Genomic DNA, 24,074 nt, shown 5'->3' on the forward strand with positions numbered 1-24,074 from the left:
TGTCCTTGTATATTTTATGGTATTTGTTGAGAAGTGGACATTCTAAGTATTATACCATGGTAACTTTTGAAATCTAGTTCTTCCATTCCTTAGACTGCCACACTAAGAACAAGAAAAAAAGAAAGAAAAACAAGAAAAAGAGAGAGAAAGAATAAAGAGAAAAAGAAATACCAACACAAACAAAACACTCTAAAAAGAAAAAGAAATTGTTCTGACTCTCCAAGTCTCTTGATAGATGCCAGCTAGAAGACAGAATCTGCTGCTATCAAGTCAAAACTGAGATCATCATTTGTGATGGTTCTTCAGGAACCTGTCAACCACAAAAAGAAGAGAAAGAAAGCAAACCAATTTTTTTAAAAAAGTACACTGGCTCTACGTCCTGGTAAGATGCTGATGTGAGGCCTGAAACTGCTGCTTCAAGAGTCTAAAACCAAGACTGGCAATCACACTGATCTCTCAGGAATCTGCCAAACCAAGAAACACCTATCCACAAAAGAAAGGAAAGCAGTGAAAAAAGGGTCACTGTTTTTTTACTTCCTTCTATATGGATGGGAGACCAGAAGCTGCTCCTGCCAAGAGGGCTAAAACCAGGGCCAGTGTCCAGGCTACTCCCTCAGGGATCCCCAAGACTGATGTCAATATACAACCCCAGCTTTCGGAGGATGAGGTTTCTTCTGCCTGCCCTGGCCCTGGCCAATTGCTTCTGGAATGTGGGCAGTGTTTTCACAGCCATTTTTGCAAACACTGCCATGGGCCCAGAAAAGTGGAATTAGTCACTGGTTTGAGTTTTCACTTGCAAAAGCTGAATTTTCAGGAGCTTCTTCCTTGTCCAGCATTCCTATGGTGGTTCTAAATGCCCTGATTACTTTGAGGGTTACTGCCTGGTCAATTCCAATCCTTTTTTCCAGTTCATTTCATTTTTCTATGGTGAAAATGATCTATTAAACTTCTTAGACCACCATTTCATTTCTGTATAATCACTAAACCTTTAGTAAAACCATTTTGAAATTATAAATACTAGTATAAATACTTGTAAGGATAGAAAAGAGGGGTGGGAAATTTTTAAAATTCAGGAAAAATTATGTTTGTAAGTGGTTCATTTTAACATCTCAAGAACCCCTCTTTTCAAAACATGTTAAGCTGAAAGAATGTTGTAAATTTTTAATATTTGCCCCAGCTTTGAACTGTTGAGAACAAATGTATTTTGTGACTTGCTGGAAATTCATCTCCTTCCCAGTAAATCACCAGCCATTCAGACCTTCACAGGTCTCTAACCTTCTTTTCACAGTAGGTCCTAGAAACTGTTCCCATGGTAACCTCTAGTCAAACATGATAGCCCAGGCAGTCATAGACTGGCATTATAGAGAAGAAATACTGGCTGGTTTTGTTCATAAGTCAAAACAAGGAGTAGTATGGATTACTGAATAAATAGACTGAAAGTCAGAATGTTTATTGAACCATGCTATGAATGATGGTATTAGAGGTCTAAAAAATACAACCTTCAAAATTACCATGTCCCAAAGAAAATCAATGAGAAAGTATAGATCATAAATTTTGTGGTAACAATTAACTACTGTTTTGGAGCATCTACTAAATATCAGGTGTCTAATTAATTTAAATACATAATCTCATTTTTCTACCACAAAAAAAAAAAAAAGAAAAAGAAGTCACAGTAGGTTTCAGTATTTCCATTTTTTACCTAAGGCAATTGAGGCTCAAATGATTAAAAGTAGAGACTGTCAGTTCAGTGAGAATTGAACCCAGGTCTTTCCATCTCCAAAACTCTGCTTTCTTCTGCTACAGTTTTTGAGCATCTAACAAACATAATTATAAGAAAGAGTCACCACTGTGCTGAGGTAGTTCACCATCAATTGAGTACAGGTATGAAAGATAGAATTTTGGAAATCATTTTGGCTTCAGGATCATACAATCGGGGGAGTGTAGTATAATAGAGTCACAAAATTTGGAGCTAAAAGAATTGTCTTGAGTGCCCATTCGTATATGTAATAATACAGTAGCTTGAAAAATACATTAAAAAATGGGCAAGTGATGTGAACAGACACTTCTCCAATTGCTTCTTATGTGGTAGACTTAGTGCAGCAGAATTTTTCTAAGTGCACTCTCTAAAATATCCTCTGCTCAGTCTAAGCATTGATTGGGTTGACAGCCAGGGCACTGAGAATGCTCTAAATGCATGTTGCATGGGAAGATTTGGTCCAGCCAGCACTTTCGCAGCTTCATCTCGTGCCTCACCTGGACTATTACAAAAGCCTCTATCTGTCATCTGGCCTTAGATCAATCCAGTTGGCCAAACTATTCTCCATACTCCTAACTATATTGATATCTTTAAACTGTAATCTAATCATATCACTTTTCCTCATTAAAACAGTTCATGATTTCCTCTGGCCTAAAAAAGTGAGCCCAAACTCCTTTGCATGGTACACTTTGGACTATGGCTAACACTTACCTACTCTGAATATCCAACCACTATCTAAACACTTAAGAAGAACCTGAACCCTTTTTCCACTCTTCCAAATGACTTTTCTGACCTTTAGTGACCTGATAAACCCCTGAGTATCTTTCAAACATCATTTCCTTGCTGAGGCGTTCTCTCACACCCATCTGCAGAAGCAGAATTAATTTCTTTTTTTGGCTATATACTCATAACACTGAACAATTCTCTTATATCAGCCAGGAGTTTTGGCTGCAAATTTTGGAAGTATAGCTTAGAGAACTTAAGCAATAAATTGGGACATATTCACTCATGTCACCAAATTGCACAGTGGCCAGGAGTTGAGCTGTCTTTAGGATGTTTGGGACGAGTACCTCAGACAGGTCAGGGACTCTTCCTCAAGCAGCTACCTTCATGGGCAGAAACTGTGGACCCGGCTTCTCCAGCTTTACAGTCATACATATTTGAAATCAAAGAGAAAAAAAGAGCTCCTTTCCTTCCAAGAAAGCATTCTGGTTGGCCTGATTTGTCCTCATGAGCATCTTTATAACTATGTTGATGGACTGGGTACTATGAGTCACCAAAACTGAGTCAAGGGCCATCCTCCTCTAACTGGATAGTGGGGTACCATAAGTGGCTACCCCCACTAGAACCTTTTTGGCCTTAGAATAGGAATGAGACAATGCCCTCAAAAGAAGAGGGTACAATCTAAGAAGGAATTCCAGACAGGCAGAAAAAACAAGTGTCTGTTGGACTGTTTTTCAGTCTATAACTAATAACACTTTTCAGATTGCATTACTATTATATATTTGAGTGTGCTCCTCTGACTAGAATTTGTACTCCTGGAATTCAAGTGCCTTTTCTTACTCATTTACTCTAACAACTAGCATGATGCTTGGGGATAAGTTGACACTTAGTTAATGTTTATTTGTTGTTGAATTAATAAGTAGATAGCTCTCTAGTGCTCTGTGAATAAAACATCCAGTGTACATAACTACAGGATGCTGTGGGGCTTTGAAGTTAGCGAAATGAGTATTTACAGAGCCCCTATAATTTAAAGGTCATTGGGTGATCCAAACCTAAACTAAAACACAAGAACCTTTGAATTGCAACAGATATTTATTGAATACACGCTATTAGCATTTTTATAAAAGATATATCACCAAAAAAACCCATGTGTGAAAGAAATTGTCTTTATTTTATAAATTCGGAAGATAGCATTAAAAGAAACTGGGGGAAGCGGACTTGGCCCAGTGGTTAGGGCGTCCGTCTACCACATGTGAGGTCTGCAGTTCAAACCCCGGGCCTCCTTGACCCGTGTGGAGCTGGCCCATGCACAGTGCTGATGCGCGCAAGGAGTGCCGTACCACGCAGGGGTGTCCCCTACATAGGGGAGCCCCATGCGCAAGGAATGCGCCCCATAAGGAGAGCCGCCCAGTGCGAAAGGAAGTGCAGCCTGCCCAGGAATGGTGCCACACACACAGAAAGCTGACGCAACAAGATGACGCAACAAAAAAAAAGAAACACAGATTCCCATGCTGCTGACAACAACAGAAGCGGACAAAGAAGAAGCAGGAAATAGACACAGAGAACAGACAACCGGGTGGTGGGGGGGGGAAGGGGAGAGAAATAAATAAATAAATAAATAAATAAATAAGTAAATAAATAAATAAATAAATAAATCTTTTAAAAAAAGAAAAAGAAACTGGGACTTCCCAAACTCTCAAACTTATAGGCAGCAGAACAAGAATATAAACTCAGATCTTCTCATTCCAAGTCTATTTATGTGTTCTTAAACCAATTATTTAAACTCTCTGGGTAAAATGAGGATAATAACACTTATTTCTGAAATATTATTATAAGTAATAAAAGGAACAACATATGTAAAAGGCCCAGTCAAAAACCTGATCAGATTAGGGGAGCAATAGATCGTTGTTTCTATGTTTCTCAGGACCTTGAAAGACTTCCTAGGATTTCTGACTGGGTCATTTCTGTGGCCAGCTCTGGGGTCCCAACCAGCTCCCACATGCCTCTCCTCTTCCCTTCTTCCAGGCCCCAAAGACTCAGCTGCTTTTCCTTCCTCTTTCAAGCTACCCACTGTCTCCCCAGTACTTTCTCTGCCCCAGGACTGGCCATAGAACAGGTAGCAGCTCTTGGACTGCCTCTTGCTGAAGCCAAGCACCCAGGTCCTTTTGCTGCCTCTTACCTCTAGTTCAGGAAAGATAAATACCAGGAGACAAAGGATATGTGTTCTCACATTAATTAGCTGGTGTGACATTTGCACCACTTGTTTTAGCTTTTAAAGCTACAGTGCAATGTACTAGGAATGCGCTGGCTTTTATAATGGGAATTTATTAGGTTAAAAGCTTAGAGTTCTGAGGCCATGAAAGTGTCCAGATCAAGGCATCATCAAGAGATGCTGTCTCACCAATCTGCAGCTACGGGCGATCAGGCTCAGTGTCATCAAAGATGCTTTCTCTCGGAGCTCAGCCCTGGGCCGTCAAGCCCACTGCAGAGCACGATGCTGGACCGCTCTTCTCTCCTCTGCTCTGGGCCTCCTCTATTCAGCTTTGAGCTGCCCCGAGGGCCTCGCTTCTCCGGGGCCTCTTTCCATGCCTCTGTGCTCTGCTGAGTCCAGCCTTTGGCCCCCAGGACCTCTCCTGTCTCTGAGGCTTTTTCTCTGTATATTTGTCTCTGCATCTTTCTCCCATTTATTGACCCAGCAAGAGGGTCAAGGCCCACCCTGGGTCATGCCTCTCTAAAGTAATCCAGTCAAAGGCTCCCCACCAAACCCCATCTAATCAAACGGTCCCACGCTCACAGAAATGGATGAACTTCAAGAACATGATCTATTCTGAGATCCACAGAAAGCTTCAAACTGTTATACCACTTTTCTTGCCGATATAAAATGAGAGTGTTGGGCCTGCGAAATCTCTAGATTAAGCTTTCTCGGTAAAGGAAATATCAGTGAAAATATTTTCACTGCAGAGACAGGCAATACTATACCCCAATCTCAAAAAAAACACTTTTTTTCCACTCTTTTTCCATCCACCAAATAAATCAGCATTGGCCTTGCCTAAGTTTATTAGATCCGTTGCTATTTCTTTTAACCATTCCTTCTTGCTCTGCCTCTCAGCAGGGCTTACATGCCTGCAGTATACATTCAGAATTTTTTCCTGAACATAAATTCCAGTAAAAGTTGAAACAAAGAGGACAGAGAAGAAAGAAATAGCACAGATGACATTTCTTTTAGGCTCGCTGCCTGGATCTCACTTGGCCAATTGCTGCCCACTCATTAGTCTCACTGAATGAGTCTGATTAACCTACCCTGATTTATTTTTGGCAGCCTGGGAGCACATGGGCCAAGGCTTATTTTCATGGTTGATACAATCATCCTCAAAGCTGTCGTTAGTATTTGGAAAATTAATTCCTTTCCACGGAAGATTTCACTGTCTATGAAGCATCATGACCCATTAAACATATATTTCTTTTTTTTTTTTAAGATGTATTTATTTTATTTATTTTTCCCCTTCCCCTCCTCCCACCCTGCTGTTTTTGCTGTCTGTATTGTCCTCTTTTCTTATTTTCTCTCCTCTAGGATTCACCAGGATTTGATCCTAGAGACCTCTGATGCAGAGAGAGGGTCCCTGTCAATTGTGCCACCTCAGTTCCTGGTTCCTGCAGCTCTTCACCTTGACTTTCCCCTTGTCTCTCTTTTGTTGAGTCACAATCTAGCTGCATGACTCATTTGTGCGGGACACTGGCTCACCATGTGCATACTTGCACGGTCACTGATGGTGGGCACTGGCTCACCATGAGGGAACTCATGCGGGAACTGGCCTGCTCTGCAGGCGCACTCTCTCTTCTTCTTTTGTACCAGGAGGACCCAGGAATCGAACCCAGGTCCTCCCATATGGTTGACAGAAGTTCTATTACTTGAGTCACATCCGCTTCCCCATATATTTCTTAAACACTTTGCAAAATTGAGTGTATTTATTCCTCTCTTTATTATCACCAACATCTTCAGTTACTGGCTGCTAAAACAGAGAAAAAATTTCTTAGCAATTACTAATCTGATACTTGTAGAATTGCTTTTTGTTCTGAGTTAGTGAAATAGCTTTTATAATCAATAAGGAAATAAAAGCCAGATACCAATGCTATTAAATTTTTCCTTCTTTTTTTTTTTTTTAAGGTTTATTTATTTATTTAATTCCCCCCCCTCCCCTGGTTGTCTGTTCTTGGTGTCTATTTGCTACGTCTTGTTTCTTTGTTCGCTTCTGTTATCGTCAGCGGCGCACAGGAAGTGTGGGCGGCACCATTCCTGGGCAGGCTGCTCTTTCTTTTCACGCTGGGCGGCTCTCCTCACGGGCGCACTCCTTGCACATGGGGCTCCCCCACGCGGGGGACACCCTTGCGTGGCACGGCACTCCTTGCGCGCATCAGCGCTGCGCATGGCCAGCTCCACATGGGTCAAGGAGGCCCGGGGTTTGAACCGCGGACCTCCCATATGGTAGACGGATGCCCTAACCACTGGGCCAAAGTCCGTTTCCCTGAATTTTTCCTTCTGATGTCTTGATTGTCTTATTTCTGGTTAACAAGGTTTTCTTATTTTGCACTACACACTACTTTTAGGTGAAAGACATGAATGAAGAGGGGAAAAGAATAAAAATTTTTCCTTAGAATCATGACGTTTAGATATTGAGCCCTAAATCCTATATCTTTTCTATTATATTTGTGAGCAACGAGTATTAAAAGTAATAATTATTCCAGGTTATTGAGATACAAAAATTCTGAGGTTCCAAGTAAATTTTAAAGTATATTCAAGTAAAAAAGTGTGTCATATAAGTTCCACTTTTTGGAAAAGTTTTCAATAGGAAAGAATCAACAGGGTTTTCTCATCAGCCTTTAGTTAATTTAAAAACTTATTTTTAACCCTAATTTCCCCCTCACCAAGCATTTCATGAATAAGTTGTAAAGTAAAGCTCCTAGAAGGCTGGGGTGGTGTTTTGCATGCCCAGCTCTTAGTATGCCACGTGGTACTTAGTAGACACTTAATCTCTATTGATGGAGGGAGTCTATCAGGGAATAAACACCTCCTCTTACCATGAGGGTGAATACTCTCTCCTTTCCTCAAACATGATCCTTCCCTGTCCGGTGAGGAGATTCCTGCTTTTCCAGACCACGTCTTGGGTTTGTCTTTAGAGAATTCTAAGGTAGCAAGGCATGAAGAGAAGGCAAGGTAAAATTTATAGGAAGAGGGGTAAAGCGAGAGGGCACCATGGTAAGAGAAAAATCAATTGGGAGTTCAAGAAATATTGCTGGAGCCTTGCGTACACTGAGATATCTCTGAAGGACTCTAGTTATTTTAAATCCCTTTGGTGACATGGCTGCATTCTTTACCAAAACACCAGCTGGGAACAAGGACTGAAGACTCAACTAAATATGTCTGTTAGCTCTGTTCGCCTTACATTGCAAGGACCTCTTGATTCAAAATAACTCAGTAGGCCTTTGCGACTAAACCCGGACCTATATCCAGTTCTAGAATTTCCATTTTTTAAGAGTTTCTATTATATTTCTCTTATGAGATTTGCGGGCAGCGGCGGGCCTCCGGGAGGGTCGGTGCGGTTGGCCGGGCGGGCTCTCCGGACGGGGGCTGCCTCGCAGTTGAAGGAGAGGAGGGGGTTCGGCACGAAGCTGTTGGGCCCTCGCTCTCTCCGCTCAGGCACGGGGGACGCGCGGTGCAAGCAAGAACACCATGGAGACAAGGTCTAGGCACAAGTCTACTTTATTGTTGAAGGGGACATGGTTTTATAGGGTCTAGGGATACGTAAAGGGACTTGATTGGTGCCGGCGGGTGCTGTTGCTTGTGTAGGTGGTTACTGGACAGTAAGCTGGCTAAGAGGTTAGGAGCAAGGGAGGGGAAGGGGAAAGTGTGGGCTGTCTAGATAACGGCTAGGCCGAAGACGGAGAAGGGGAGAAGGAGGGGCAGCGCCGGCTGCCAATACTGGGCGGGAAGGAGACGGGGACAATTACTCCCTTTTGTTTAAAAGTATGTGCTTCGGGGGAGGTGAACTGGTGGCAGCAGGGGTAGTATGGGACGGGGTACTGGGGTAAGACGAGGGGAGGAGGGAGACCATGAGGACCGGCTGGCGGCGAGAAGCAGAGGGCCCTCCCAGCTGCTCTCAGCTGCAGAGGACACAGCGTCTGGCCAGGACGCATGTGCCTGCTGCTGGGGTCGGCGCACGCCGGCGCCTGGTGCGCGCCGAGCTCTGCCAGCAAAACGGGGTCGTGATGTTCCTGAACCCCTCGCCCGATTGGGGGAGAAGGAGGGAGATGAGTGAGGAAAGGGAGACAGGAGGTTACAGGCGTGCGGTTCGGTGTTTGCGGCGGGGGCGGGAGGAGCGGGGCGGATGGCTTGGTGGTGGCTCTTTAGTGGCGAGGCGTTGATAATGAACCTGCACAAAGGAGCTGAATACCGCGTTGGCTTGGTCTTTGGCGAGGCGGACTATTTTTTTGATGGCCCAGGGTCCTACAGTAAGGGCTAAGATGATGATGATGAGTGGGCCTAAAAATGGAAGGAGGTATGGGGGGAGGGTATGGAGAACACTGGAAAAATAGTTCGCATTTTCTCGCTCTTTGCGGCGCTTATCCAATCCCTCCTGGACCTTTCTCAGGTTGTCCTCAACTAAGCCGGTGGAGTTGGCATATACGCAGCACTCCTCTCCAAGGGCGGCACAGAGACCCCCTTCCTTAAGGAGGAGGAGGTCGAGGCCGCGGCGGTTCTGGAGGACTACCTCAGAGAGAGAATTGAGAGAATTTTTTAGATGTTTTACAGCATTTTGAAGGTAGGTGATATCTTCGTCGACGGCCTGTCTGAGAGAGGAGAGGGCAGAGGACTGTGTGGCGAGGGCGGCGATCCCTGTGCCTGCCCCTGCAAGACCTGGAAGGGTAGCAACTGTCAGGACTGCGGTGACAGGCTCTCTCCTTTGTAAGTGGAGGGAGGTTTGTCTGCTCAGCACGTGGCGGAAAAATTCGTGGTCAGAATGGTAAACGACTCGAGGAGCGAGAAGGATGAGCAGGCAAGTCTCATGGGTAGCGTTGAGGGTGGCGACATTGAGGCAGGGGGTTAGCCCGGTGGAGGTGCAAAGCCATTGGGAGGTGTTAAGGGGGATTAAGAACTTGGCGGAAGTGCTGGGAGAGGAGTAGTTAGAGCAAGCACTAAGGGAGGGGTGGGAACCTTGACGAGAATGAACACAGCGTCCTGTGGAGGAAACAGATTGAAAGGTTAGGGGGACGGAGGAAGTGTTCCAGTTGCACTCGGCTGGGTATACTGAAGTGGATTCGTTGAACGTGAAGTTAACGGCAACAGGCTCATAGATAGGAAGGGAGGGGGAGAGGCAGAGCCAACAGTTCTTGGTGAGGTTGGGGTGAGAAGTATTTAGAGATAAGTAGGATGCATAGATTAATGTGAGAAGGGGACTGGAATACTTGGTAGGGGGGGCCATGGCTGGGGAGTGATGGACGAGGGGGGGGGATGCCGCTGGAAGGGGGGAGAGGCGGGGGGACTGAGGACTTTATTGGGGCCAACGGCGAGGGGTGGGGATTCAGGCGTGGGCAGTAGTTTTCTGATGATGAGGAAGGCTTCCTCTTGCCAGCGCTGGAGGGTCCAATTGGAGCATTGTTGGGCCGAGTTGACAACGGCCGGGGAGATGAAGGGAAGCATGACGATGAGAGCAATGGGAAGAACGGAACTACCCGCGTTGCGGCGAATCATCTGTGGAGACAAAAGAGAGAGAGAAAACTACAAAGGAAACAGCGATGGGAAGGAGGCAAGTTAGGTAGGCAACTCGTTAGGAGGATCATTGGTGTCAGCGTTAGTGGAAGCCTCAGTGGTGTGGGGCTTGATGAGACGTCCTGGGACCCAGATGGGCTGCGGCTCTGATTCAGGGAAAATGCAGGTGAATCCCCATCCTTGGGCTAAGAGAGGGGCAGATCCATGCCATTGGGTGGTCTGCGGGTCACGCCAGAGGACAAGCGGTGCAGGGGTGGGCCGGAAGGTAGGCCCCCAGTGCATGTGGACCGGTGAAAAGCCTTGGGCATTGAAGGTCATCAGGTTGTGTCGGATCAGGGCCTCTGTGGCGACGTCGCGAGGGGTGCGACGCGGCTGGTCAGCAGATGTCTTGAGAATGAGGGTTTTGAGAGACTGGTGAGCACGCTCTACTAGGCCTTGTCCCTGCGGATTGTAGGGAATGCCGAAGTGATGGGTGATGTCGTAGAGCTTGAGGAATTCGGCAAAGGAGGCGCTCCGGTAGGCAGGTCCGTTGTCTGTCTTGATGTCCCATGGAACGCCCATGGAAAGAATAGATTCTCTGAGTGCTTGGATGGCGTGCTTGGCCATTTCTCCGGTGAGCGTGGTTGCATAGCAGAGATGAGAGAAGGTGTCGATGGCTACGTGGAGGTATTTCCATCAGCCAAACTGGGGGACGTGAGTGACGTCCAGTTGCCATCTGGAATTGGGGCGGAGCCCACGAGGGTTAACTCCCTGCAGTTGGAGCGGCCCCAAGGGCAGCAATGGAGCGCACGTTCGGCATGACCGCACAAGGTGTTTGCAGGTATGGATTGGGAGGTCTGGAAAGAGTTTGTGGAGGCCAGCTGCTGAGAAGTGAAATCTGGCATGCAGCAGCTTGGCCTGATTGATGAGGTCTCCGACTGCGACGGTGGTCTCGGCTGGAAGCAGGTGAACGGCCTGATCAGCAAGGTGGTTGCCGTGGGCCAGGGGCCCGGGAAGGCCAGAATGGCTGCGGATGTGAGCGATGAACCAAGGCTGTCGGCGGTTTTCTATGAGCTCTTGAAGGTCCAGGAGAGCGACGTTGATGCTTTCACTCACTGAGTTGTCGGGCGGAAAAAACGCAGAAAAGGCGATGACTTGGCAGACTTGTAGGCAGTAGAGGCTGTCTGTAAAGATGTTCAGTGGACAGTGGGGATGGGTTTGGAGTGCTAAGATGACAGCACGCAGTTCGGCCACTTGCACAGAGGATTGATGGAGGCGCACATGTGAACGCGGCTGGTGCTCGCCGGGTGCGAAGACAACGGTGGCAAACTTAGTCTTGGAGGCGTCTGTGGAGATGATGGTGGTGTCTGGAAGAGGCTTGCTGGACGGAAAAGGGAAATGGCCGGGGGCGGCGATTTCTAGCAGGGGAAGGCCCTGCAGTAACCGATACTGTGGAAAGTGGTTATCGAAGTTGCCATGGTAAAACTCCATAAGAGTCTGCATATCAACGGAGCTGCGTAGCAGGGTGGTGACTTGCTCGGCGGTGAAGGGCCACACAATGGTGTCAGGTGGGCACCCATAATGATGGGTGGCTTGTGTGACTAGGGCGGTGGCGAGCTGAACGAGTAGGGTGGTTTGAGGTCCAATCTTTCGGAGCTTGCTCTTTGCCATATGGACCCAGAGGAGCGGTCCGTCTTGCCAAAGAAGGCCAGTAGGTGTTCCCCGAGTGGGTAAGACTAGGCCTAACAACGGTTTCCCGGGCTCATGTTGCTGGAGTTGGCACTGTTCGATGGCTCTATTTACTCGGGCCAGGGCATTTTTGGCCTCGTCGGTGAGGCGAATCCTCTTTCCGGGTGCGGATGATGGCGGAGCGTTGGAGCAGAGTAGCTGGTACAGGGGCTGGAGTTGCTCTGTGGTAAGCGGCAGCGCTGGGCGCAACCAATTGATCTGTCCGCAGAGTTGTTGCAATTCGAGGAGCGTAAGCAGGTCAGGAATTCTGATGTGTGGCGTTTGGGGCGCAACGGTGGAAGTGATGGAGAACCCTAGGAACTGGTAGGGTGGATGAACCGTTAGCTTCTGTGTATTGACTTTGAGATCTAGGTCTCGAAGGTGGCGCAGCAGTTGCTCCAGGACTGCGTGCAGACCTGACTCTGAGGGGTGGGCCACGAGCAAGTCATCCATATAGTGGATGATGTTAGCGTACTTCACGAGTGGCTGGATGGCTTCGCGTACATACATCTGGCAAATGGCAGGGCTGTTTCACATGCCCTGAGGCAGAACGTGCCAGTGGTATCGCAGTGCCGGTTCCCGATGGTTGGTCTGAGGAACCGTGAAGGCGAATTTCGGTCAGTCGTCCGGGTGCAATGGGATGGAGAAAAAGCAGTCTTTAATATCTATCACTGCAACAAACCAATGCCGGGGCACCGCGGTAGGGTGGGGGAGGCCGGGCTGCGGCGATCCCATAGGCTTGATGTGTTTGTTGATTTCTCTTAAGTCTTGAAGTAGACGGGACTTCCCGTTCTTCTTTTGAATGAAGAAAATTGGCGAGTTGTATGGGCTGGTGGAGGGCTCGATGTGGCCCGCGTGAAGCTGCTCATCAACAAGCCCCTTAAGAATGTCCAGTTTAGGGATTGGGAAAGGCCATTGCTCCACCCAAATGGGCTCCTCTGTATCCCATTGCAGAGGAACGGGTGCTGGAGGTCAAACGCGAGCAATGGCCGAAACTATTGGGGGGGCAGCTGCGGTGGCGTGGCAGTGAGAACGGCTCCCGACTGATGCAGGATATCACGGCCCCAAAGAACTTGCGAGATTTCCTTCAGAACGAGGGGGCGGAAGGTTCCCTGTCGACCTTCTGCGTCTCTCCAGACGACGTCCTGGGCAACTTGCTGGGAGGGCGCTTGGCTGGTGGCTCCCACCACTAGGGGGCCATCGGTCAGAGGGAGGTGCCCGGCCTGGTCGAGTGGGATGCAGGAAATTTCTGCTCCTGTGTCGAGTAGCCCTGTGAGCCAGCGGCCGGAGACTTGGATAGAGAGAAGAGGCCTGGTGGAGGGTGCGATGGGAACAGACCAGAGTACTTTCATGGGCGGGGGCGCTGAGTCGTTGCGGCCTCTTTGTTGCGGGGCTGAGGCCTGCCCCCATGGCCGTTTAAAGGCTTGCGGCTGGTGTTAGGGACGCGGCAGTCACGGGCCCAGTGGTATCCTTTTCTGCACCACGGGCACGGAGTGGAAGGAGGCCGTGGTGGATGGCCTATGTTGGGCACGTCCGGCGGCAGCCGTGGCTTGTTGGGGCAGTCTCGAGCGAAGTGGCCGAGTTCGCCACAGCGGAAGCATTCATTGGAGGCCGAGACGGCAGCGAGGACAGCCTGGGCCACGGCGGAGGCCTGGGCGTTGACTCCGGAGCAGGCGAGGACCCAGTCGTGGAGGGGCTTGTCTCTCAGCAGCCTGATGATCGCTTTGCAAGTTGGGTTTGCGCCCTCCTGAACAATGTCCTTGATGAAGGAGGTCTGGGCCTGCGTGCCAACGACCTTGCGCTCGGCCGCAGCCTGGACACGCGCCATGAAGTCGGAGAACGGTTCCTCTGGTTTCTGGAAAAGTCTGGTGAGTGGCTCGGGCGTGGAGGCGGCGCAGTTGTGGAAGGCACGGAGGGCACACTGCCTTAGCTGGAGGAAGAAGCCTTGACGGAGGGCGACGTAGCTCTGTGGCATGGCATAGTGCCCCAGTCCGAGGAACGCGTTGGCAGGATATCGGGTGCTGTTGCGGGCGTTCTCGGCGATTTGTTTTTCGTTCTCGGCAGCGAAATGTGCGCGCCAGTCAATAAACTGCCCCGAGGGAAGTATGCCTCTTGCGAGGGATATCCAGTCGTAGGGGAGACAGCGGGCAAAGGTCATACGTTCAAGGAGGTCTTGAGCATGGGGGCTGGCGAGACCATCCTCTCGGATAGTGCTGCGGAGGGTTTGCACGTCTTTCGGGGAGAAGGGAACCCATACTTGGGGGTTCACTCGAGAACGATTGGGATTTAGCGGATACATATCAGCGATTGGAGCAGTGGGGGGCTCCAAGAGAAGATCATTAGAGCACGGGAGGGGGTGTCTATTCGGCGGCACATAAGATGGCGGGCGCTCGTACGCATCATCTAGGTCGTCATCAGAAGATGGCGGATGAAGCGCTTCCAGTTCCGGGTAAGGGCAAGATGGCGCCGGTTCCGGGTAGGGGCAAGATGGCGCCGAGGCAGGAAGGGGAGGGTACAACGGCGGATAGTCCTTCCGTGAAGAAGCAGGAAGGGGCGGGGAGTGCGGCTTCTTCCTCTTTTGGGAGGAAGAAGGAGGGAGCGCGCCATCTTGGGTGGGCCTTCCTTTGTTTCGTGAGGAAGAAGGCGGAAGTGCGCCATCTTGGTCGGAGTCAGAATCAGCGGCGCAAGGGGGGTCAAGCTCAAGCGCGGCCTCCAACTGAGCCGAGAGCAATTCGGCATCGGAGTCGTTACCGGGAGCGCCGTCTTGGCGGCCGCGCCCTTCCCCTGACTCATCCACGGTATCGCATGGGAAGGCCTTGGCCTCGGGAGCGGGCACGCCTTGCAAACAAGCGCAAATGGCCACAAGAGCGGGGAGGAGGCCGGGGAGAAAGACCCGGCCCTCATGTTCCATGGCTGAGGCTACTCGTTCGATCAGCCGGGCATAAGTCTGAGGACTCCAGAGCGGGCAGGTGATGAGCCAGGATTGAACGGGAGAAGTAAGTCCCAGTAGCGCTGAACCTGGCGGACGGAAACTCTAACCTGGTTAGTTTCCAGGAGGGCAGCCAGGGCCCGAACCTGCGGGACCTGACGGGAGGAGAGCGAAGCACCCATTCTGGTTTGAATGGAAGATGCCGAAGAGTCCCTACCTTAAGTGAAGCGTGGGGGGTAGGCATCAGAGTGGGCCCCACCCACGTTGGGCACCAATTGTGGGCAGCGGCGGGCCTCCGGGAGGGTCGGCGCGGTTGGCCGGGCAGGCTCTCCGGACGGGGGCTGCCTCGCGGTCGAAGGAGAGGAGGGGGTTCGGCACGAAGCCGTTGGGCCCTCGCTCTCTCCGCTCAGGCACGGGGGACGCGCGGTGCAAGCAAGAACACCACGGAGACAAGGTCTAGGCACAAGTCTACTTTATTGTTGAAGGGGACATGGTTTTATAGGGTCTAGGGATACGTAAAGGGACTTGATTGGTGCCGGTGGGTGCTGTTGCTTGCGTAGGCGGTTACTGGACAGTAAGCTGGCTAAGAGGTTAGGAGCAAGGAAGGGGAAGGGGAAAGTGTGGGCTGTCTAGATAACGGCTAGGCGGAAGACGGAGAAGGGGAGAAGGAGGGGCAGCGCCGGCTGCCAATACTGGGCGGGAAGGAGACGGGGACAGAGATTGTCTTTCTTTCATTATTAACATACTTTTAAAACCCACTGAGCATAGTTTCCATCACTGATTTAAAGTACTTGTATGCATGGGTTTGGATTTATGGCAGGCCTGTCCCCCTGAGCCTCTCATAGTGTCCCACACCAGAGCAAACTGTAGCCCCGAACCATTGCCTGTCCTTGTCCATTGGCCTTGGCACTGAAGTGGGTTGCACGGTGTAAAAAATTAAAAATTAAAAATTAAAAAAATTTAAAAATTAAGTACTTGTTTGCTAAATCCAACATCGGAACCTCAGAGTTGGTCTTTGTTGATTGTCTATTCTCTTGAAAATGTGTCACATTTTCTTGTTTCATTTTATATTGACTAATTTGGGGTTCTATCTTAAATATTGTGAATCTTATGTTGTGGGGACTGTGGAAACTGGCATATTTTTCTGATTAGATGATATCTTGTTCTAGCAGGAAATTCACGTTTGATTGGATGCGAACTACAGACTTTCTCACTTGGGTGACAGCTCAAATTTTAGTACGTTTTTTTCAGCTTTGGCTGGTCAACTCGTAGTCTGCCCTGCACATGCTTGATTCAGGGGTCAGCCTGAATTTAGGGCAGAATTTAAGGTTTCCTCCCTATGGAACTTGTCTTTCCAGGATTCCCCACCCACTTTTAGCACCTGGGTTTACCCAAATGCAGTCCTCTTTTGCTTGGAGCTAGAAAGACTATGAGATTCTTATTAGAGTTTTAGCTACTTCACTTGGACCTGACTGCAGCCTCTGCCCTTAAGGCAATAAGCCATAAGAATGAATAAATGCGGGAAACGGACTTTGGCCCAGTGGTTAGGGCGTCCGTCTACCATATGGGAGGTCCGCGGTTCAAACCCTGGGCCTCCCTGACCCGTGTGGAGCTGGCCATGTGCAGCGCTGATGCGCGCAAGGAGTGCCGTGCCACGCAAGGGTGTCCCCCGCGTGGGGGAGCCCCACGCGCAAGGAGTGCGCCCATGAGGAAAGCCGCCCAGCGTGAAAAGAAAGAGCAGCCTGCCCAGGAATGGCGCTGCCCACACTTCCCGAGCCGCTGACGACAACAGAAGCGGACAAAGAAACAAGACGCAGCAAACAGACACCAAGAACAGACAACCGGTGGGGGGGGGGGGGGGGGCGGATTAAATAAATAAATAAATCTTTAAAAAAAAAAAAAAAAAAGAATGAATAAATGGACGATAGACTGAATGAATGAACAAATAAATAAATAAAACAAAAATAACTCACTCTGTGCCAGGAGCTTCTTTGGAGTGTCAACTGCCTTCCAGAATCTGCCCATATTTTTTATTTTGTTCTTTTGTCCAGACTCTATATTTATTATCTGATAGGCGCTTCCATGGAGTTTTACCTAAAACAGAAGTCACAGGAACATATCCCAAAGGAAGGAAAAGGGAATGGCAGGGAGGGGAAGACATGAGTTCCAAATATGCACCAACATATTAAGTGCTCTCTGGTCACTCTTTCTCTAGCGTCTGTTTTCTACTACTCACCTAAACAATGAAATGCTCGTATGAACTTTATGCTAGTCTCAGAGTTCCACCTGGATCACTGGCAAGATAGAATGCGTTACTTTAAATATTTGATCCCAGAAGTGCAGTACTCAAAATGAAACCTGCTCATATATCTGAGGATGGTGAACAATGTGGATAATCAGACATTTACTAAATAAAAAGTCAATCCCTGGTGATTATCCTCTATTACAAGTCTTTGCCTAGGCCCACTCATACCAACACACACCTAGTATGTGCCAAGCACTGGTCCTGGTGCTAGAGATGTGTTGGAAACTGAGGCACAGTGCTCTCACAAGGAGAGACGTGCTGTCTCCATGGCTATGCTTGCACCCTAAGGAATGCGGTAATTAAAAGAGTTCGGGGCAGAGGATGAAGCTGTAAAGGCTGAAAGAAAAGATGAGCAAGTACCTTTTGTAGTAAATAGAACACTTAGACTTTGTACCTTGAGATAAGATTTTTTGAGTTCCTTAGTAATGCTAATAGTTAACTGCACAGTCGCTGCTTGTTGTCAAGTAGACTGGGGTATATAGAGAGCCCCTTGTAAACAATAAAGTTGTCTGACGAGTCTCTACTGGCAGACACTCTGATCCCAGCTCTCTCATTCTTTCTTTCTTTATCTTTCTTTCACTCTCCTTTTTCTCTTTCCTTCATTCCCAGTACCCTTCGGGCCCAAATCTCCAACAGAGATGCAGCTAATACAGTCCCTGTCCTTAGAGGAGGATTTCTGGTCTAATGTGGTTAGAATACTATGACCACAATAATGTCTATTAAATTCTAAGACAGAATTAAATTTCTGTTAATGACAAACTATTACTTATAAGTACCAGGTCCCATAAGAAATTAGACGGAAAAAAAAACTGATATATTTTTACACCTATATAGCCTCTTTTAAATAAAGATGTGTGTTGTTGTATGCTTGATTTGGCTGCTGACAATATGTGAGTACCAAAATCAATAAATAGACCAATTCGTCAAAGGCATATGCCCACATACAATTAATGTAGTCAGCAGTGCTTTCATTTTAACAAGCACTTCAGTTGTGCACTGTGTGCTAGACTCAGCGTTAGGAAAATAAGTCAAGAGGGAAGACGTGAAAGACCAATGGAACCCATTTTCTGTACTTGTATAATCAATGGTTAAGAGCCCAAATTAGAAGTGTAACCTGGGACAAGTTACTTAATCTTTCTGAGCCTCAGTTTCCTCATCCACAAAGAGGTTGTTTTGAATATTAAATGCGATGATTATGTTTACAAAGTGTCTAGCATCTGGATCCTGGTAGGGACACAAATTTTTTCAGCAGTTTTTCTGACTCATTTTCATAGAGGAGAAATCTGAAGTTCAGAGCTGTGAAATAACTTGCCCGGGACACCTTATATCCAGAAGATGAAAGCAAATCATTAGGTGGTATCAACAAAGTGCATGAGTTTTGTTTGACACTAGAGAGTAGGATTAACTCTACCTGTATAGTCTAGGAAAACATCAGGAAGAAAGAAATATTTAAATCAGCTCTACATGTTATTCTTCATGTATTGTCCATAAACACGTGTATGGAGATTTGGAGCAAAGTTTTCTGTCTACTAATTGCTGACTTGCCCAGAGAAGCCCACGATCCTTGGTTGAGTCCTTTCTTCAGTGCCTTAGTTTCTCTTATTACAGGCTGGCGGATCTTTAATGAGAATTTTCACAGGTTTTTCACAGGTTGGAGCTGGGAAAGGAAATAACTGCCTTGAAATGTTCTCCTTGAATTTTTTTAGGGCTCTCACAGCAATACTCCCTCTAGAGCAGAGGTTCTTAATTTTTTTTTGCTCCATGGACCCCTTTGCCAGTCAGGTGAAAACCATGGACCCCTTACTAAGCCCACTGTATACTGTGTATTATTTAATAAATATATCACACCCACATCAACACATCCCCACAAGAATAATGTTTATTTTGAATTTCAATTCAAATTCATGGACCTCTTGTTAAGAACTCCTACTCCAAAATAAAGTAGGGTGCTTCTTCAAACATGCAGCTTTTCCAGCATAGCTGAAACCTAGGGCTTCCCTGGGAGATGTGGCCAAGATGAATTTCACTCATGTGCTGTTTACTCATTCACAAGATGTTTATTTTGCACTTATTCCATGACACGATCCATAAACTGGAAACAGCTTCTCAGTGGAGAAAACTCCCCAAAGGAAAACCCTGAGAAGATCGTTAGTCATAGAGACTACTCCATGCTTTTCTTTGTGTAACTAAAATGACTATGTAACTCTCTTTTACTAAGTAATGCTATAGCAACATGAACTTTAGAAAATTTAGCTCAGTATATTTTAATCACCACTAATCTGAATTTGACCTCCATTTTCTGTTTTTTTTCCTACTTTCTAAAACAGAATGCTACAACTTTCCACGTAACTGTCCAAGGTGATAATAGCATCGCTGTGTCTTTAGAAGCTTCAGATGTCATGAGTCCATCTTCTGTGTATGTTGTGAAGATAACTGGTGAATCCAAAAACTACTTCTTCGAATTTGAGGAATTCAACAGCACTTTGCCTCCTCCTGTTATCTTTAAAGCAAATTATCATGGCCTTTATTATATAATCACTCTAGTAGTGGTAAATGGAAATGTGGTTACCAAGCCATCCAGATCAATCACTGTGCTAACAAGTAAGCATTCTGTGTACTGTTGTCTTCTGGGTTTCTTATGTACTCTTATGAGGCTCTCATTGAAAGAGAGTCAGGCCAGACTGGCAAGATCACTCATCTTGAAGGCAAGTGACATAGATTCAGAATTCTGCTTTATGTGATGAATGTAGTTTCATTAACCTTTTGCTAAGTACAAACCTGTTTTAAACCAAAAAAAAAAAAAAAAAAAAAGAGTAAACCTTAATAAGGTAGTTATTTGGGGACTGAATGACAATTTTGATGTCATGAGTGACCCATACAATTTTTTGTTATTTTACTTAATAATGATCATAACTAGTATATCTATTTTTTTCCAGAATATGTGTTGTAGTGTTAAACATTCTTGGTTTATTTGGGTTTTGAAACAATGGATTTATATTTGTAATTCAACTACTCAGATTCAGTTATACATTTTTAGCTGAGAGAGAGAAAAAGATAACTTTATTTATCAATAGCTGTTCCCCACCTCAACCTCAAAGTAGTCTTGACTTCCACTGTCCAAATAAAATGCTAAGAATAAAAGAAAAAAAAAAAAAACTGGCATTTTAATTTTCAAGGGTCCAGGTACAGATGATACTAGAATTTTAGTAGTTTTTAGGAGTGGTTTTAACTATATATGATTTTCACTTTACTCTCTGTCTAATCTCAAAGTAAGACATGACTCTACTGCATATATTAAGGTATGGAAGACAATGTGATACCCACAGGATGGTAGGGCTAATCACTAGAACAATTTAATGGCCCATAGAAGTTCATTTCTCTTCATTGTTCTTCAGTGCAAGTTTCCCAAAGCCTTCAGTTTTTTAAAATGCCAGTTATATGTGATCATTCTGTCCACAGTTAAGGACATGGGCAGAGTAATATTGTCTATTATGACGAAAGGAAAGAGAAGCAGCCAGAGAAACAAACTAGAGGCATGTTTTCAACACATCTGTCAAAAACTAAATGCATTCTCACTTGGAAGACTCCCAGAAACAATACTGAGCTCTAAATACTAAAATGTCACAGAACCCAAACCTTAGGATTTATAGATACAATGACCCAGGACCTAGTTAAAATTAAATTAAAGAAAGAACTTATCTGGAAAAATGCTGTCTTAACCAAGTTCCAGGAAAAAGGTAAATTGGGAATTAATAGATCCAGATCTGGATTTATAATGCCTATATTACAAATTCCTTGAAATCAGAAGTTCTGCCATATTCATAGTCATAATTTCATAAGCACTTAGCATGAACCTTAACTTCCTTCTATTCAAAATATTTTCTAATTTCCCTTGTGATTTCTTCTTTGACCTGTGGGTTGAGAAGTATGTTGTTAAATGTTCAAAATTCTGGAGATTTTGCAGATATCTTTTTTTCTTATCTTTTCTTTTAGAGGTACTGGGGAATGAACCTAGGACCTCACATAGGGGAAGCAGGCACTCAGCCAGCTGAGCTGCTTCTGCTCCCTGTCTTTTACGATTGATTTCTAGTTTAATGCTGTTGTGATCAGAGAATATACTTTGTATGATTTCGATTACCTTAAAATTGTTGAGATTCATTTCATGGCATAAAATATGGTCTGTCTTGATAAGCATTCCATGAGCACTTGAAAAGAATATTTATTCTGTTGTTGGGTAAAGTTTCAACAAATGTCACTTAGGTCAAGTTGGATGATATTTCTGTACAGGTCTTCTATATCCTTACAGATTTTCTGTCTACTTGTTCCATAAATTACTGATAGAGGAGTGTGGAAGTGTCCAACTATAACCATAGATTTATCTATTTTTCCTTTTAGTTCATTTATCCTTATGTATTTTGAAGCTCTGTTATGTTGTTAGATGCAAACACATTTAGAACTGCTGTATCTTCTCGATAAACTGACCCTGTTATCTACACACAATGTTCCTCTTTATCCCATCGTGTGTTGAAATCTATTTTGTCTTCTATTACCACAGCCATTCCTGCATTCTTTTGTTAAGTGTTTGCATAGAGTACCTGTTCCCTTCTATCGTCAGCCAACCTATGTCTTTACCTGTAAACAGGTTTATTGTGGAGTTGGGTCTTATTTTATATCCAATTGGAAAACTTCTGCCTATGACTTGAGGTTTTCAGACCAGTATTATCTAAGAGAAATATTGCTTAACATATATATGTAATAATGAATTTTCTGGCAGATAGATCAAAAACTTTTTTTAAATGATGAAATTAATTTTAATAATATGGTTTATTTAACCCATTATATTCAAAATATCATTAAATAATATAATTTGTATAAAAATATATACAAATTTTTATAATTCAGTTTTACTTTTAAATATAAATTAATTAAAATTAAATAAAATTTAAAATTCCATTCCTCAGTTGCTCTAACTTCAAGTGCTCAGTAGCCAAATGTAGCTAGCAGCTACCACTTTAGACAGTTAATGTAATTGTTTATATGATTGAATACAAATTTTCCATATTGCTAGACTCTTAGTGTGTGGGTTTGTATCAATCTAGTCAGTAGCTGTGTAGGGTTAAACGTGTTAGTTACTTCAGTTTACTGCAGATTTCCAAGTCTTCCAGTAGTAGGTTGCTTTTAACTTGTGCTTAGTGTGGGCCAGGCCTGATAGAGGGTTTTTCTCAGTGTTTCCGAGCTGCCCTCAGTTACCAGCTCCACAGAGGAGCTGTCTTCTCACCATGATTCTGCCCCTCTCCCATCAGCAGACAACTGCTGTTATTGACTGAGTGCTAGGTTGTGCATGTGTTGGGTTGGAGTAGGCAGGGTTTAGGGGACGTTCTTGGTTCTCCTGATCTCATGCAGGTGAGATCCTGGGCTTCAGGAGTGGCACATTCTCGGCATTCCCACCCCCCTATCCTCTGATGGCCTTGCCCTATGCCTGCCGAGGCTGTTGGGTTGGGGAGTTTCCTGCCTCTTCCTCAGTAGTAGCCGATCTCTGCTTTGTATCATTGTAAGATCATGGGCTAAGAGAGTTTCCTGCCCCTCTCTTAGGGACAGACATCTTTTGATTCTACCACTCCTTCAATAATATGGATCTTTGCCTGGGAACTTGGAGGTCCCCCTCCAATGTCTTAAAGCTTCTGTTTTGTAATAGAGAAAGGTCCAGGGAGGTAAGTAAGGTTTTCTGCTGTCCGTTTAGTGACACCAGTCATTACTTACATGCCTGTACCACTGAAGGCAGCTTTCTCCAGACACATACCCTGCCCCAGTCTTCTCCATGAGCACAGGGAGGAGGCAACTTGAAAGTGTTAAGTTCTTCTGGAGCCCTGGCTGGCCCGTCCACCACCCTTCATTGGCTCAGTGCAGAGCTGCTCTCAGTGCAGATCCCCAGTTTCAGTTCCTGAGGGAGCAGAGTAACCCTTGTGCACTGACTGGGAGCATGTATATCTGACCTAATTTATCTGGTGTTGACCTGAGGGACTCATTGTCCTAGAACTTGCCCTTTGTGTAGAAGGGAGCTTACAGTGCTCTCCTACAGAACACTGTGCAGGGGAGGGGGCAGTCAAGTGACTGCCTGGGACAAGGGATTGCTGGTTATAAGACATGCAGTGCAGTGCCAGGGACCTTGAGGAAACTTTCCTAGAGAAGAGGGATCATTCATAAACATAAAAAAAGGGGACTTCCTAGAGTCAAAAGTATATGCCCAAGATAAAGTGCATGTGCAGGAAGGATCAGAGAGGCCCTTATGCTTTAGCCTAGTACTATTCTCTAAACTGATTGTATGGATAAGTCCTGAAGGAAAGCATTTGTACAAGTTGATCTGCAAAGTCTGGGAAATGTGTTTTCTTTTTTCCCTTTTCTTTTGTTTTGTTAGCTCCCGGCATTCAAGAAAATCTCTGTTATAATACTATCTGGATGTAAATTTAAGTAACAGATGGCTTAGAGTCTAAATTCTGGTGATAACACTTTAAAATATCTAAATGTCTAAGTTTCAACAAAAGGTTACAAAATATACTGAGAAAGAGAAAGTGATGGCCCAGGCAAAGGAGAGGATTAAAGCATTAGAAACTATCAATGAGTAAGACCAGACCTGAGAGAGTTTAGACAAAGACTTTTAAAAGAGTCCTTAATATGCTCCAGTGGCTACAAGAAAACATAGACAAATAAATAAAGACCATCAGGAAAATGATAGATGAACACAGAGAACATAACAATAGAGGTATGAAAATTATGAAAAAGAACCAAGCAGAGCTGAAGACTACAGCAACAGAAAATGAACGTTCCATGTAGGAGTTCAACAGCAAATGGAGCTGGCAGAAGAAATAATCAGTGGACCTGAAAATAAGAC

General features: G+C 45.7%; 1 protein-coding gene and 1 non-coding gene across 5 annotated transcripts in view; both read left to right on the forward strand.

Moving 5' to 3' along the window:
- PTPRO (protein tyrosine phosphatase receptor type O) overlaps positions 1 to 24,074 on the forward strand; it is a 329,014-nt gene that overhangs the window by 200,322 nt on the left and 104,618 nt on the right. For all 4 annotated transcript variants that reach the window (XM_071210181.1, XM_071210182.1, XM_058282832.2 and 1 more), the window contains one exon: positions 19,513 to 19,786. In XM_071210181.1, coding sequence (XP_071066282.1) covers positions 19,585 to 19,786 — 202 coding nt within the window. In that variant the 5' untranslated portion in view covers positions 19,513 to 19,584. The remainder of the gene's footprint in view (positions 1 to 19,512; positions 19,787 to 24,074) is intronic.
- Positions 15,678 to 15,809, forward strand: LOC111764595 (small nucleolar RNA SNORA42/SNORA80 family). The gene has a single exon (XR_002797170.1). It is a non-coding gene; the product is annotated as a small nucleolar RNA SNORA42/SNORA80 family (small nucleolar RNA).

This window comes from Dasypus novemcinctus, chromosome 20 (assembly GCF_030445035.2).
Source record: "Dasypus novemcinctus isolate mDasNov1 chromosome 20, mDasNov1.1.hap2, whole genome shotgun sequence".
Lineage (NCBI taxonomy): Eukaryota > Metazoa > Chordata > Mammalia > Cingulata > Dasypodidae > Dasypus > Dasypus novemcinctus.